General features: G+C 38.0%; 1 protein-coding gene across 1 annotated transcript in view; it reads right to left on the reverse strand.

Moving 5' to 3' along the window:
• Positions 1-16,097, reverse strand: part of LOC127570235 (epidermal growth factor receptor-like) — a 214,400-nt gene that overhangs the window by 19,515 nt on the left and 178,788 nt on the right. The window contains 6 exon segments of the mRNA XM_052015548.1: positions 3,071-3,169; positions 6,369-6,491; positions 7,341-7,482; positions 9,905-9,946; positions 10,586-10,743; positions 13,923-14,013. Of these exon segments, the coding sequence (XP_051871508.1) occupies positions 3,071-3,169; positions 6,369-6,491; positions 7,341-7,482; positions 9,905-9,946; positions 10,586-10,743; positions 13,923-14,013 (655 nt within the window).

The raw sequence follows: 16,097 nt of genomic DNA on the forward strand, positions 1-16,097 counted from the left end.
AATCATTCCATCACTGTTTTCAGCTTTTATCTTTCAACTAAAGCTGTGGAATTCCCTCCCAAACCTCAATGCTCCTCTCACTCTCTCATTCAAAATTCTCCTTAAAGCCTAGCTCTTTGTGATCTCAACTGGCTAATGTTAGCATGCGTGGCTTGATATCAGATTAGTTTGACGTAAAACATCTTAGGCTATAGAGCATTAAAGGCAATAAATGCAAATATGGGATATTGGGAGTTTTCAGCTATAGCTTCAGTACTTATGTATTGAGCAAAACAATGCGAGTGGAGTTTCTGTTCCTGGTCAACATCCATAAAGACAGGGTTTGACTGAACTGTGATACCATCCATACAAAAATAACCTTAAGGTTCACATATCATTCAGCAAGGAGTTATAGACTGTGACTACTCTTTTCAGGGTGGATTCTTCATTGCATGGAAGGTTGCTCACTAAATAATTGAAATATCTGCATGAAATTCATCTAACTGCATTGTAAAAAAATATGGACAAGGAACTAAAATATTAACTCAGCCTCTTTCCTAACAAGTGCACCACTTTACTACAATTTGTTAAGAAAAAGTTAAATACTTTGCGCTTTCTTCAAATTAATAGATTTTCTAAACTATTTCAAGTGCATAAACTTTGATTAATGTGCCATTAAACTCCAATTACCACCTTCAATTAATCTTTTGTGTTTTTTCTGAGAGCCTCCTCAAACACTGCTTTCAGGCCATCATTCTCTGTTCATTTTTGCTTATCCTGCAATCTCTTACAAGTGCACAATGACCTTGCTGAATTACGCCAGGCATTCCCAGATGCTCTCCTGGGATTTGATCTGTGGTAATGAATTTTTGGAAAAGCCATTGTCAGGAATATGAAAATTATTAGAACGGTTCTGTCTCATGATAATGTACTTCTTTACATTGAAATTAATATTAATAACTGTACTGAGCCTTGGACTAGTCGTCTCAGATAAATTGCTCCTTCTGTTGGCTAGTGATCTTGCAACATATACCTCTAGCAGAGCAGAAATCCTTGTACTTTTTAAGATGTCAGCACTGATCTCAAGCAGTAATAGAATTATAATTTCATGTACGAGGCCATGTAGGAACATGGTTCTCACTGGCCTCTGCAACTCAGTAAGTCCACATCTTTTTTAAGCCATAATTATACATAATTATAACTGGTCATTGGCAAAACTTTGGGAAATTTAGCTGTGAATCAAAAAAAAATTGAAATATAACAATAGCACAAAAACATGGCATAGTAAAAGTTGAAAAGTCACGTAACATCACAACATAATTTAAGGAGCCCCTGTCTTTTCACCTCTCCCACTGAAATGCTGCTCACCCCTTCATCAGTGGCTAACAAAGAAAATGCCTGTAGGTGCTCAAGAACTGTAGAACAAATGCTGTCCCAGAGTTAACCAGTATCACTCCGCAAGTTCATCCTCATGGTTCAGGTCTGTGCTGATCAAGTAGTGTGGAAAGTCTCTCTTCTGGTTGATAGCTGATCAACAATGAATCTATTAAGTACTTGCTTTATGTCATCATAAAATACAGATAACACATCACTGCAAAAGCCCTGTCTAGCATCACAAGAAATGTAACCGATGTTCATGGGTGAAGCCAAAAAGAATTATGAAGGAAAACCCAATCTTTCAGAAATGTACACTTACAGCAGCAAACAACTACGTGTGACATTTTTATTTGTGTTGTTATGTGATTAAAAAAGCATCATGATTAATTGTGTAACCCAAAAAAAAATGGTGATTTGTATCACTGTTAAGCAATAATACCAATATATTTGAATGGCATAATGGAAAATGAATTACCTTAATAACATTTAATAATTTAAACTTTCATTGTGTTCCAATCCCTTTGTAGGCTTCCATGTCTCTACAACCTCATACAGTCCTATTATCTCACACCCTTGTATTGCTAAAATTCTGGATCCTTGTGCATTCCTATATCCCTATTGCCCTACTTGTGATGGATGAGTTGGAAGTGAATGAGAGAGAGAGAGAGAGACTGGGGGAGGGAAGAGAAAGGGAAGTGAGATTTTCACCAGATTTGCTGCTGGCTCTCTTCTTAATGACCCCTTCTCACTTTCTCACCTTCTCACCACATCTCCTCTTTCATTCTCCAAACAGCAGTTCTCTCCCTTCTCCCACAACCAAACAGTCTTTGCGGCAAAGTGCAGTCACTGGTCATTGGCAAAGTAGGAGGCCTTCATTGCCATGCTTCATGGTAGTGTATGGAGTGGGGGTGGGGAGTGAACACCAGTGGGATTGGGTTGGTCACTGGAAAAATTCAGTGTTTGATGGACACAGGCCTGGTGGGGAGGGGTTCCAATGGGGTCCACTGGTCTGGGAGGGATTAGGGGCGCAACGACATCCTGGTCTACTGGGAATTGTGGTCTGGCAGGGCACTGGTCTGCTTTGGGTCTGTCATCTTTAAAATTTGTGCAATCAAAATCTTTCGTTATTATTCAGTCTTTGATTGGATCTGCTGCCGTTTATGAATCTACAGAGCATGTATTAAAATGTTGTTTAGTCCAGCAAAAATAAAACTATATTGTGAGAAACTGTTGGAGGAAACAACTAGTTTCATCTGTATATTTGTATAAAAGGGGAAGATAAATAACACATTCAAAGGAGCAAAACCAACTGCAGGATTTACCAGTGAATACCTGCCTATTTTGAAGTGTACTGATCTCAAGGTTATCTGAAATCAACACTTCAGTCAAACTTATTTGGAATGGGAACTGTAGTTAAGACCTTATAATTAAATTGGTAAGGGCATGTTTCAGACCTGAAAAATAATAGCAAATGGAGAAAAAACACCAAATGGGCATGCAAAAGAATGGAACAGATAGGCACATAATTGGGCTTTTATAATGTGGTGTGTTGTGTGGAGGGAGGACTAATTTAAACAGCTTGCACTTAATTGGTAGTAGCGAATTTCTATTGTCCATTTCATATTGATTCCAAGGGAATTAACAAACCTCACTGTTAAAATATAGCATATTCTGATCACTTCCAGTCATACAAACAATCACAATCTCAGCTTACATCAAGGATTTCTTTATTAGCTTTCGGTGAGGTTGCTTCTCTCAACACTTTGATAGCAACAGGGATTTTGACATTTTCCCCTTCTGGATTCCACAAGCCCTGTAGAGATAATTACATTTAAATTAAAGCAAAATATCTCACAACTCATTCTGACATTATGATTGAATTTGTCAAATATGCACTGAACTCACAAAATTAAAACAAGTTTGCTTTTATTGGTCACATAGATTTAGAGGACTAAACAGGCTTAGTTGTTGAGTTCATTCAAAACAGATGTTGAAGATTTCTGGATAATTAAGGGATCAAGAGAGATGGGGGTAGGGCAGGAAAATGGTAATTGGTCCTATTGTCAGCCATGGTATTACTGAAAGGTGGAGTAGGCTTCAGGCACCAAATGTCTTACTCCTGTTCCTATTTCTAACATGCCTTTCAACTGTTAAAATATCCATTCATTTAGATTCATTTCCTTTTCTGAAATAACTGATGAAGTAGACAAAATAAGAGTGAAATTTAGAAAATTAAATCCATTTGACATTGTTAAAAGATGTAAACAATGATGGTCAGAGTGCTAAAGGAACTTCACCATGCAGCAATATCTAATAGGAATTCAGGCACCAGAGGTCAGCAGACCTCAAAGGATCTTTCATCAGTAAAAATAAATGGACTGAACATCTTGCAGGGCTCACTGACCTCTGTATTCATTCCAACAAAAAATGATACATGTCAAGAAATTAATCTGGTAAGTTGTCCCTGTAAATGTATCACTAGCTTCTCCACTCAATCAAATCATGTCTTAATAGCCCTGAGGCATTGTTTTACAAGCTAATGGTGGGATTTGAAGAAAATTCTGAAATCCGGTTACATCATAGTGAATTGTAAAGGAGATCATCTGAAGACATCCAATCTGATGCATCCCAAGGGCCTTCCCACAACCTTGCTACAGCATCCAAATATTTTTGAGAGACTCCAGGAATTTTGTCTCATTACTTCATCAAAGAATGCAAAGAACATCCTGCTATCAGTCCTATTATTTCCTTTCATCAGTTTGAAGGTGTGTTTCTTTGCCTTTAGTTCTTGTAATTACTTTAAATATTCTGGATCAGTTTTCTATGCCTTAACCATTTCCATTCCACCTCCTCTCTATTCTCTTCTTCTGATCTTTGTTTTACCCCAATCTTGATCCTTAATAAAGTAGCTATTTTCGTTCCACCCATCCTTCATTAGTGCCAGAAGAATGAGTTCTACCCCCTCCTCCCCCAGCCCTCTTCTTACCCGACCTCGGAATGATACACACTCTGCCCTCTACAACATTCTTATTGTAAATGATTTGCTTTGCAGAGGCACAAGAGAGACGGCAGATGCTGGGAATCTGGAGCAACACACAAAATGCAACATGAGACCCCTTGACTCCCTCCATAGATGCTGCCTGACCCACTGAGATCCTCCAGGATTTTGTGTGTTGCTTTGTGGAGGGACGGTTTTCCTCCATATCACTTCCCTCCTAAAGTCTCTAAAACAATGTTTCCTCTCAAGGGTCATAAAATGTGTCCACCGTCTAAAGTACTAACAAAAATGCTGGAAATACTAAGCGGGTCAGGTAGCATCTGTTGAAAGAGAAACAGTTAACGTTTCAGGTCAATGATCTTTCACCAGAATGTTGCCCTGAAAGTGACCAATCTGAAACAATGAGCAAAAACTCATTGACTTGGTCGCTTTACCCAGAATTGCCCCCAAGGCCCCTACTTCCTTGGCTATAATGTAGATGGCCAATTCATTGCTTTCTGCATTCTGGAGGCTGCGGGTGAATTCTTGGGAGCTTGCCTTTGAGGGTGAAGTGTGGAAGATTTGTGCCCCCCCCCCCAAAAAATTTCCAAACAGCTTTCGACAGCTGGTAAATCTGGGGGCTGAGGGGGGTGGTGAGACTTATCTAGCTGTTGAATGCTGCTAATACTTATTAGCAGTTTTTGAAACATCTCTTTAGACATTTAGAGGCATTCAAAAACTATTAAAATTAAAAAAATAAACAAAGGTTAATCAAAAATAAAATTATAACAATATAAATAATTAAAAACACTAAAGTAAAGCAATGTGGACTCAGTGGGCTGAAGGGCCTGTTTCTGTGCTATATGAATGCTATGATAAAGTAAGTTAAAAGAATAAGTCTACTCTCTCTCTTTTGTCCCATAAATCTTTGTCTACAACCCACATTGAAGTTAGCTGGGTGTCAGTTCTTGTGTCAGGTCAGACTTCATTCAGGATCCGGGGGGTGGGGGCAATTCCCCGCTATAATGGTGGCACATAGAATTGGCCTTCTGAGTTTCTCAGTAAATCACAGACTTGAGTGTCTGATTGACTATGAATGAAAATCTGGTCGTTATACCCTTTTAAACAGCAGAACACTGGTAGTTTGCAAGATCTGGCCCCTAGTTTGTTTCTCTCCCACAGATGTATAGAGTATTTCCAGCATTCTCTGTTTGTATTTCAGGTTTTCAATATTCAGTGTATTTTGCTTTTGATTCCTGTCATCTGGCTCTGTGCTCAACCTCTAAATGTCCTCCTCTAAATTATGATCCAGTTTCCCTTGCATCCACAGAAGAAGTTGCCTTAGTTAAAGGTCTTTGATGTTACCCTGCGGGACTCAAGTTCCTGGATATCCTGCTTCTGTCCCCCCAACCTCCTCCAACATGTCAAAATTTGCTGCTCGATTACTATACTGCCATCTCTTTCCATGCTGACCAGCACCGATTTCTAAAAGGGCAAATCATAATTCCTTGTTCTATTTTACAAATGCTGGCCTAATCATGTCCCACTCCATCACTATAATCTCCTTGGTCCTAAATCCCAGCTGTATATCCATTACAGCCCTCCAGTTGTGCCCTCTTGCAACTATCTTTTTCTCCATTCAGTTCATTTGGTAGCAGAACTTTCAATCTTGCCATTGTCAAACTCTCTCACTAAATCTCACCTTGCTACTTCACCCTTTGCTTATAAGTACCTCCTTAAACTTTTCAATCATGTTTTCAATTAACACAACCCTTCTATCACCACTGCCCCAAGTGAAACTCTTTAGTTCTGCTTTATTATGTCAGATAGTATGCAACTGCTTGATATGGGTGGTCTAACTGGAATTAACTTCCTGCCAGGTCAGCCTGTTATGAAGATTAATAACACATGTTCAATTACTCTGCTTCTCCAACTGCAGTAAAAGTTAACAATGCTTTATAGCAGACACAATGTTGGAGTTCAACGACCAACAAAAATTCTTCTAATGGTGTACTGTGCCAAAGAGACAGATTACCTTGTACACAGTGCCAAATGCTCCAGAGCCAAGCACTTTGATTTTCTTGAATTCTGTCTCTTTAAGGATCCTCAGAAGGGCTTGATTTGGAGCAGCTCCACTGGGTGTTAGTGGCTGAACCAGCTGCGAGAAGAACAAAACCACATATTCCTTTAATATAATGCCACCTATTCAATTTATTTACAGCCCGTAGTGGTGGTGGGGGAGATAAAGGCTCTGACAGCTAAGTATAGAATCTGCTGTATAGATTGTGAAGAATGCACTGCTCTCTCAAGTTTTCTTGTAGATAATGTATTAGGTATTCTTCTTAACTGGTTATGAAATAGGGTTCGAAATTCCATCAAGTAACAGTCAGGCTGTGACATTTTAGTCAATCTGCATGCAAGACATTTCAACATCCCTAAACCACACCATTTCCAAATCAGCATGTTTTTTTCTCTCTCAGAATAATCACAAGTAGCGAGAAAAGTAGTTTGCTGTTAATACAAATGAATCCAATTGTCTGTTATCTATTTGGAAAAGGCAGCAATGGGCTTTTGCAAAAACAAAAAAAAAGCTTTTTACCATGTCAAATTAAAATTTCACAACTTGCCAAGGTGTAGTTTGCTCTCTGGGTGAATACCCTGCACCAAACTCCTGTAAAGACCCTGAAAGCCAATCTTGTGAGGAGAGGAAATAAAAATAAAGTTTGTTTTGATGATCAAAGATTCATAAATTCAGATCCTCAGGTGGAGAGAGGTGTTTATTTCCCTTCAGTTCTTATACCTATTGAATCCATCTTCCTCACCTAAATCATGGAGCACCAGCAGATTGTTCCAAAGGAACTCTCACCATTCCAATTTTATATGAGATCTGTCTGATTGTTCTAGGATGAAACTTAAAACAAGTTTTTACTTCCAAACATCTGAGGAGAACCACCGGTTTTTGTTTTTCACTTTAAGGAAAAACTAACATATTCTTCTACATGGTTACCTCCCGTTCCTGCAGCAAGCGTCGCAAAGTCCGTTTCTTTCTGACGTGCCTTCTCCGCAGGAATACTCCAACCAACAAAGCCACCATGACTAAACCAAGGAGGCCTCCAACAACTCCTGCAGCAATGGAGGGAATGTGGGAACTGGAGAAGAAGGAAAACCTCTGTGAGAAGCATTCAGCTCGAATGCCATCGGAATCCTCTATCTTGGGAGTTCCATGCTTCAAACACAAATAATTTAATTGAGAAAATAATGCAACACATTTTAATAACCCTATTTAAAAAAAAATTATGTTGCTGGATGGGCATTTACTGCAGTCTGTGTGGTAGTATGCTTCAACTTTCACAATCTTGTATCATGTACATGGTCTTAAATTTTTAATTAAATGAAAATTAACTAAAGTCTTTGACGATGGTTCAATTTGCTGATGGCTTTATTCATGTGAAAACTCTGAATCTTTCTGGAATCAACATGAATTAATTTCCTACTGTGAATAACCACAAGCTGATCAGTTGTCTGGACCCATTCATTAATAAATGCATTCAGAAATAGACATTCATGAATGGCTACAACACACCAAGCACTGGAGGAATTCAGTGAGTCAAGCAGCATCCATGGAGGGAAGTGGACAGTCGACATTTCGGGTTAAGACCCTTCATCAGGACTGGAAAAAGGGGAGATGGCCAGTATAAAAGGGTGGGGGCAAGAGGTGGAGCAAGTGCTGGCAGGTGATTGGTGGATCCAGGTGAGGGAGAGAGGGAAAGTGGGAATGATGTCAGAAGCTGGGAGGTGATAGTGGAAGTGACAAAGGGCTGAAGATGATGGATTCTGATAGGGGAGGCAGGCGGAGCTTGGAATAAAGGGAGGGAGGTGGGGAGGGGAACCAGTGGGAGGAGTGTGGGGGTGATGGGCAGATGGAGAGGGTGGGGGGAAGGGAAAGAGATAGGGCGATGGGGGCCAGGTGGATCAGGAGGAGAGAGAAAGGAGAAAAGGGAGAGAGGGGGAGTGGTTACCAGAAGTTCATGAACGGCTGGTTGATTCCCTCCACCCCTTCCCCGAAAACTATCAATAATCTTCAATATTCCATCTTCCCATTGTTAAGGGAAGAACTACTGCAAAGGTTCAGCATTTAAATGGCAGGTGAACAGTCAAGGAAGAGGCACCTTAGCATGCATTTCTATCAACTCTGGCAGCTACTTTGTTTTCCCTTTGTTGGGTGCTTGCCCCCTTTACCACCTGGCACCCTACTGTCTGAATTCAGCAAACCCCCATCTCCCCTACCTCCCACCCAATTATGAGCTGCCAGGTTTTGCCCCATTGTCAGGAGCTTTATCCCCAATAATAAACCTTACATTGTTCTTATGCCCAGCGCTCTAACAATTTATTAATTTCTCCATGGTCCTGATCTATTGTGCTCTGACAGACCCAATGCTTTGCTAGAGAAGCAAGGCACTGCAGATGCTGAAATCCAGATGAAAAACACGATGATGCTGGAGGAACTCAGCAAGCCAGGCAGCATCCGTGGAGAAAAGCAGGCGGTCAACATTGATTGCCTGCTTTTCTCTACAGATGCTGCCTGGCCAATGGCTTGTTGCTGCATTTGCTCTAAATTATGGACACACAGCTTTGGTGCGTCTCCAGTCAAAGAATTTATTTACGTCACTCCTTTCTCCATTTAACATGCTGATACTTGCTGTGGAGCAAGAAATCAGACGTAGAAGTCAAACAGAGAAGTACTGATTTTGCCTGCCACAGGGGAGAAAAGGCCTTTCATCTCAAGGGCATGATCCACACACACTCCTGATGACACAGAAACCTCCATTTTTATATGCACATTCAGACAAGACAATATAGCTTCATCAATGTGTGATGGTCTAGTTATGATCATTGCACCAACTAGTTAAGAGGCATGAAAGGGTGTTACATAAAACTTGATTTTTCCCTTGAAAATAAAGACTGCAGATCTCCAGCATCTGCAGCTTTTTTTTATTTCGAACAAAGATTCGAAGTTCTCTAGTCCATCATTATTATGCTACTTCATTTGTATCAACTGTAACGGAGTGCATTTTGATCATTTTCTTTTGAGGACATGGAAATTGAACTTTTCAACACTTTAAAGGACTCAGCCCCCATCTATACATACACATAGACATACGTGCACACACGGCAATCATATTGTATTTACCAAAATAATATCCTTAAGTTTGCCTGAAAATCTGGAAGTGCACTGGATGTTCTTGTCAAAGTGGTTATGTGGGGGAGAAGGAGGGGGAAGGGTCATATTATTACAATTTTAAAAAATAGACCTGAATTTCTACAGGTGTCCACATTTCCCTCTTCCCACCACCTCCCCTTAGAGAGATAGCTCAAATTACTCTTTACAGCACTTTTTGTTTGTTGGTCATTTATTTGATTGGTTATAGAACTTTTAATACAAGGAAGTGACAAATATAAATGGAGGCCAAATATACTTTATATTAATTTGTTAAATATTACTTATCATTAGGAATGATCAGGAAATTTAGACAATATAAATGAAACAGTATATTAGTTGGACAACTTTACCCAACATAATGATCACAATCTTCAAGCTTTGGTCCCTTACACCTACGATGCAATAGAAATAAAAGATCCAATTAGTGGAAAACATCACATCACACTACAATTTATAACATTTGATTCCCTTTATCTTTGGCATGATGAGTAAGATCAAAGTCCAGTGAGATTATTTTTCTAATAAGGTTACATAAGATCCCAAGAATCAGGAAAGGCGATTGATTCATCCCGCTCATTGTGGAATCCATATCCGAGATGTGTCATAGCAAAGCTTTTGCAATGAGTACAAAATGTGAAAAAAAAAGTCTTTCTGTGTGTGGAAAAACTAGTCTGTCACTTGATACATTTTTCAGAAAAAATGATAGCTGGAATGAATTAATTGACCAAATGCAGTAACTTCATATAGTTAACACAAAAATTTGTTTTTTGGATAGGTTAGAGGATTCTGCCAAATACTCGATGATGGACCAGGTCTGCTCCCATTAAAAATTTTGTCACCTTTCCACCTGGCTGGGGAATAGAGTTATATGCACTTTGATGCAGTGAGCCACAACTTTTTACAGGTTATGATGAGACATCCAGAGCAGTGAACTGTGGAGACAATGGCTCTAGATATTGTTTCATATACATTACATAAAGGAATTTATACAACATTCTTTATACTATTATATAGAGCTGATCGTTACTCACCCTTGAGTGCAATTTGAGTGACATGGCTGACAAAGCTTATTCTCATCGGGGTACTTCCAGATGAGGGTATTATTTTCTCCAGCGATTCCAGAGGGACAGTTTTTCACACAGTGTTGGCCATCTTTAAAATTAGCACATTCACTACAGTTTCTGTTGCCCTGGGTAATGAAATGAATAAATTAACTCAAGCACAGCAGGGGGTAAAAGCAATCTATCAATGCCCAAATGATCCAAGGATAACCAATAAAAGACAAATTAGATTGAACTATCTAACAGATTAACTGTGAGCTATAAAATAGCAAATACTACCTTCCTCATTACAAATCAAGATTTAATTTTGTGCTATACAGCATTAAATCTCTGAAGCTGAAACACTGAATTATCCAGCACATACTTAACATAAAGAATTGTTATAATTTTGCTCAATATTATTCAATAACCTTTATTTCTCCAAGGTCCAGGTAGATTGCCAAGAACTAAAACCTCATACTCCCACCTGAATTGATTTTCTGTTGAAAAGGATATAATCAAATTTGGCCGAATAGTTCACACATTTATTTTTTAAAAAACATCTCATTTTTTGATTTGGTGTTGCCATTCACTTAACAGACAGACGAAAAAATTAAAGACTGAAGCACAGAAATAATACAAAACGACCCACATCCTAACAACAAATAACAAAAATCTTATGTTTGGAACCACCAACAAGTTACAAAAGGCAACAATCTAAACCGTCTTCAACATAATTGCCAAATCTTAGCCAAGATAACCATGGTTATTAAGCTGTTAATCAAGCTGTGGTACTGAAGAAAACAACCTCAGAATTCTTTCCAGAAATTGGTTTCCTAACATGATTGAACACAGCTGCAGTGAACCATGTCCAGCAGAGACACATGACATGAAAATAGAATTTGTTACATGGTAGCTTTGAGTATGCTTTCTCTGATAACCCTCTCTCCTGAAGAAAATTAACATGCCCCTCAGATATGGCAACCACCGTCCAGTAACTATTCATTAGTTCCTTAATATTTCTAGTTTCAATAAATTTAACTCCACTACAGGCATCTTGTTTCATAATAATCTCAAATACTGTAAACAAGAATCTCAAAACATTGTGTTAATTCTTTCCAGGGATAGTATTTTCCATTTCTATTGCCAGTGTAGTCACATCAAGCAATGACACACTATATTCATAGAGAGCTTTTAAAATGTTAAAACAGCAAGGTGTTTCACAGGAGCATTCTCAAACATAATTTAACAATGCATTGCACTGTGGGATATTAGGTAATTGGAAGTATAGTGAGACAGACATTTTAAGCTTCATAGAAAAGTCAGGCAACTGGAAAGCTCAGGCAGCTCATAGCCAATGGAAGATCTGACTATTCATATTTTCCCCTCAAAAAAGACTTAAGTAAATCATGAAGTAATGGTAAAATGGGTCCAAGGTAGAAAATCATATTCACTGCCAGTAAGTGAGAGGCCAGTGGGTCAGTGTACATGTTGAGAATAACGATGAGGCTATCAACATGTACTGCTACAATGAAGTGAATCTGACAAGAATTTCTGCAATACGCAGTTAAGTGTAGAAAACGAGAGATTGCTGTTCCCTGGTCCCCCACACGGTTGTGCCGTTTTCAGCCTTCTAATCTACAGAAATCTGTGAAATGCATAAGATATCAGCTATTTATGAACTATGCATGCTGATAGAAACCTTGCAAATAGATAGATATGCAACATAAAATGCAAGCAAGATTTTAGTGCCTTACAATACCATAATTCTTACTTAATGACCTCTCTGATCCGATATAAAAACAGTTTATATTTGTGGACTCATTACCTCAGATCAATATATCAAAAACTACTTAAAATAATAAAAGTTACTTATAAAATTTATGGTCATTTAGCCTCTACATTTACCTAATGTGTACAATCCAATCGATTCTGCTTTCTGTAAAGAACTTAAAATGCTTATCCTTTTTACTTCCAAGTTTGCTCTGTGAGAATTCTTCAGTGTGATTGGCTACCTCATTATGTCACTGTATTTTAAGACATAACATTTATTGTATGCTGGAGATGTCCTGAGCTGATAGTGAAAGGTTTTTATATTGCCAGAGCTCTGTGGGCATGATTTCCCTGTGTTATCAGTGAGCACTAATGGTTCATTGTTGACAGCAAAACTTAGGTGATAAATTTAGGTAATGGATCTAATAAAAAGGAATAATTCTGCTCTGAATGGAAAATGCCTTGGTAGAGTAAAGGGAGTACAAATTCAGAGAACATTAAAGTAGGCATCTTAAACTTGACCATAAGAATCTATGCCTAATTTTAGGAAACATCATGAGGAATTGATTTGAAGCTAAAGATAATGATAAGTACATTTGGGGGTTGAATTGTGTGCTTAGTAATGGAAGTATATTGGGTCCTAGCAAGGGTAAACTGCTTATTCACCAAGATGTGGCCTCAAATAGGGAAAATACTTATATGACTATGTACAAGAAGAACTGAGCTTTTTGTAATTGAGCAATACACATTATGGGATGACATGATAAAAGTGTTTAAAGTTAGGAAAGAATTGGGTTGAATGAAACAAACAGTTTGCTGTAGTTGTGAAATCAACTGGAAAACCGTGATATTTGGAACAGAGGGTTGAGGAATTTTTAAAATAAACAAGTAGGAGAAATTGGATCCTACTGGCTTTTCCTGAGGTTCATAACTGAAGCAAAAGACACCAAATTCCTTGTGTTATCTCGTATACCTCATGAGGACGTGGAATTTATCTGATGTTATAGGGAATTAGACAATATTCAGGCATCCTAGATCAGGAGTGTAAAGTAACTGGGCATGAGCAATTGCTTTCTCTCCCCATCCCCTATTTATTTTTTACTCTTTCACCAATCTCATTAATCAATCAGCATGGCCAAAATGCTCCTGGGCTTCCACTGAAGCTACTCAACACACTGATTTAACAATAATATTAATTCTCCAGAGGACAGGCAACCTCCTCCCAAGCTACTGTTCCTGATTGCAGTGAAAAGCGAACTCGTTTCCACAATATCACAGGCTGATATTTCATTACAACGTGCTGGCTTGCTACTCTACAACTAATACATATGGAAAGCCTTTACAAACGAATACACTCTGCTTGATGATAATTCCTTATTCTCACACCATCTTTATAGCTAATTGCCATCAAATATTCTTTGTCTTGAAATAAAAACACAACTTTTCCAGTGATCTTCATTGCTGAAATGTTCACCGTTTTAACTTTTCATAATAGCAATCGTTTTGCTCCTTTTCTTTGTACATATGAATGTTCTGTTATCTAATTTTGACTTACAGGCCCATTGCAGGTTTCAGACCCATTCTGTGGTTTACATTCCGCATCACATAGTAAACATCGGGATCCTTCCATATACTCCCTCACTTTCCTGTACAAAAAAAATAAAGAAAATATGGTTTCTGAACAAATTGAAAACCAAACATTTGAAATGTTAAAATCCCACATTAAGCAGGACTATATTTGTGCTTAAACTTGTACTTTATATTACTAATAAAGCATTAAAAATTATAGCATTAGTTAAATGTAAAGCAAGGCAAAGTTCTTGCTCACTTTAGGCTGAGATTGTGGATAAACCTCAAACTGATCAGACAATGTTGGTGATGTACTTTATCCAAGTAAAATAGTCCTCTGTGTCACTGCACCTAAAGATTTAACCTCAGAAAGCTTAAGTAACTAATTCACAGGATAGAAAGCAAGGGAGCATGATCGTCCCAACAGCACCGATTGACACCAAAAAATAATAGCACCCGAATCAAAGGTTTTACCAACAATATACGTCATTGCAATAAACAGCACTGATAAACTCTTTGAATTATTAAATGCCTTTTGGGTGAAATGGAGTGGAAGAACCCAAAAAGAAAGTATATTACCCCATCCATTTCCTGTTGCTTTCTTTCAAATGATTTGATTTTCAGGTGGATCTGAACCTTGCCTCCTGACTTCAGTCATTCTGTGCCCCCACTTGTAATTAATGGGTGGCTGCTTAATAGAATAGTTAGGATCCTTAACTACTTTGGGGCAAAGTTGTTCTTCATTTGAGAAAACTTTCACATGTTAACCCGTGACAGAAAAGTAAATGAGTTAGAGTCTATTTTGTAGATTCTTGATTTATTTTACATACTGTTCTTTGCTCTGACACACAAGTAGTGCACCTTCTCTTTAAGCAAGTCATTGAAAAGTGTTGGACCAACTCAATTGGCAAGAAAACTCCAGGAAGCCCATCTTACAGCTCATCTATTCAATATTAATCATTTGCGGGGAAGGTGGCGCAGCAAAATTCATTATGGTTTTTCCAATGAATCCTCCTGGGAGCTGCGGCATTTGATCTGAGACCTAACCACCACCAAATGAGTTTCATAACCCCAACCCAACATACCCCTGGCTACTGAACCCAAGATTGCAAATAGAAAGAAAAATAAATGATAAAAATAACAATCTGACTTACTGAATTAACTATTTTTGATTTCCCATTAGGACATTAATTATGAAGGACTTCTGAAAAATATATTTATTGTCAGATTTTAGTAATCAGTACCCAGATTTCCAGACTATAGTTTACCAATGGAACAAATTAGCTGCTAGTTCAAAGTGGGGAAAATATTATTGGTCTAGTTTGATATTTTTGCAAGTAGAAAAAGAAAACTCAAAACACTCTCAATGTAGGTTACTTATCTCAATATTAATCTAAGATTTTTTTCTTTCCACTAAATAGTTTGTTGAATCATCAGAGTTTCGGGAATCAGAGGTTAAGGCAGCTTTTTCTTCAAAGCACCTTCTCTGCATAATTGAATGCAATGGAAAAGTATCAGCTTACATTTAAGCCACATGGATTTCTTGTTTTTTTTTTACTTTATCAAATATTTACTGCTAAAAAAACAGTTGACTTTTGCTGTAAACAGACTGACTCCATTGCAGGAATAGTACCTAACAAGGTTTTACTGTACAACAGTCACTTGTTTTACATCAAGGCAATCCACTTCCCTGAATTAGATGACTAGCAGACTCTAGAAGGGAGTACGTTATTAAAAAAACTGACCAATAAAAGTAAATGTATCATCCAGTAGTGGTATCAGCTCCAAGTAAATGATAATGTTAAGTATAATTGGTTCTTCATTCAAAGCTGTTTAACTAAATTAGTTGATCAGTTTTTGCAGTAAATTATCATGTCTGTGTTATTTATGTTACAATTATATTTATATTAAGAAAAATGATAGAATTATCTGCTTATTGTACTTTCTTAGCTAATGTAACAGCACAGCTGCCAGCGGGATCTGCACCAGCTGAAAGTGTAGAAAGGGTTAGAAGACACACCCATGCATTGATGACACTTTTCAAAATGTTGTATCCACTTGAAGTAGAACCAATTGCAATAACATCTATCCTCATTCCATCCAGCTATTTTTAATTGCTAGAAAATGGAAATTAATCTTTACTGACTTTATACAGAATATC

This window comes from Pristis pectinata, chromosome 5 (genome assembly GCF_009764475.1).
Source record: "Pristis pectinata isolate sPriPec2 chromosome 5, sPriPec2.1.pri, whole genome shotgun sequence".
NCBI classification, from domain to species: Eukaryota; Metazoa; Chordata; class Chondrichthyes; order Rhinopristiformes; family Pristidae; genus Pristis; species Pristis pectinata.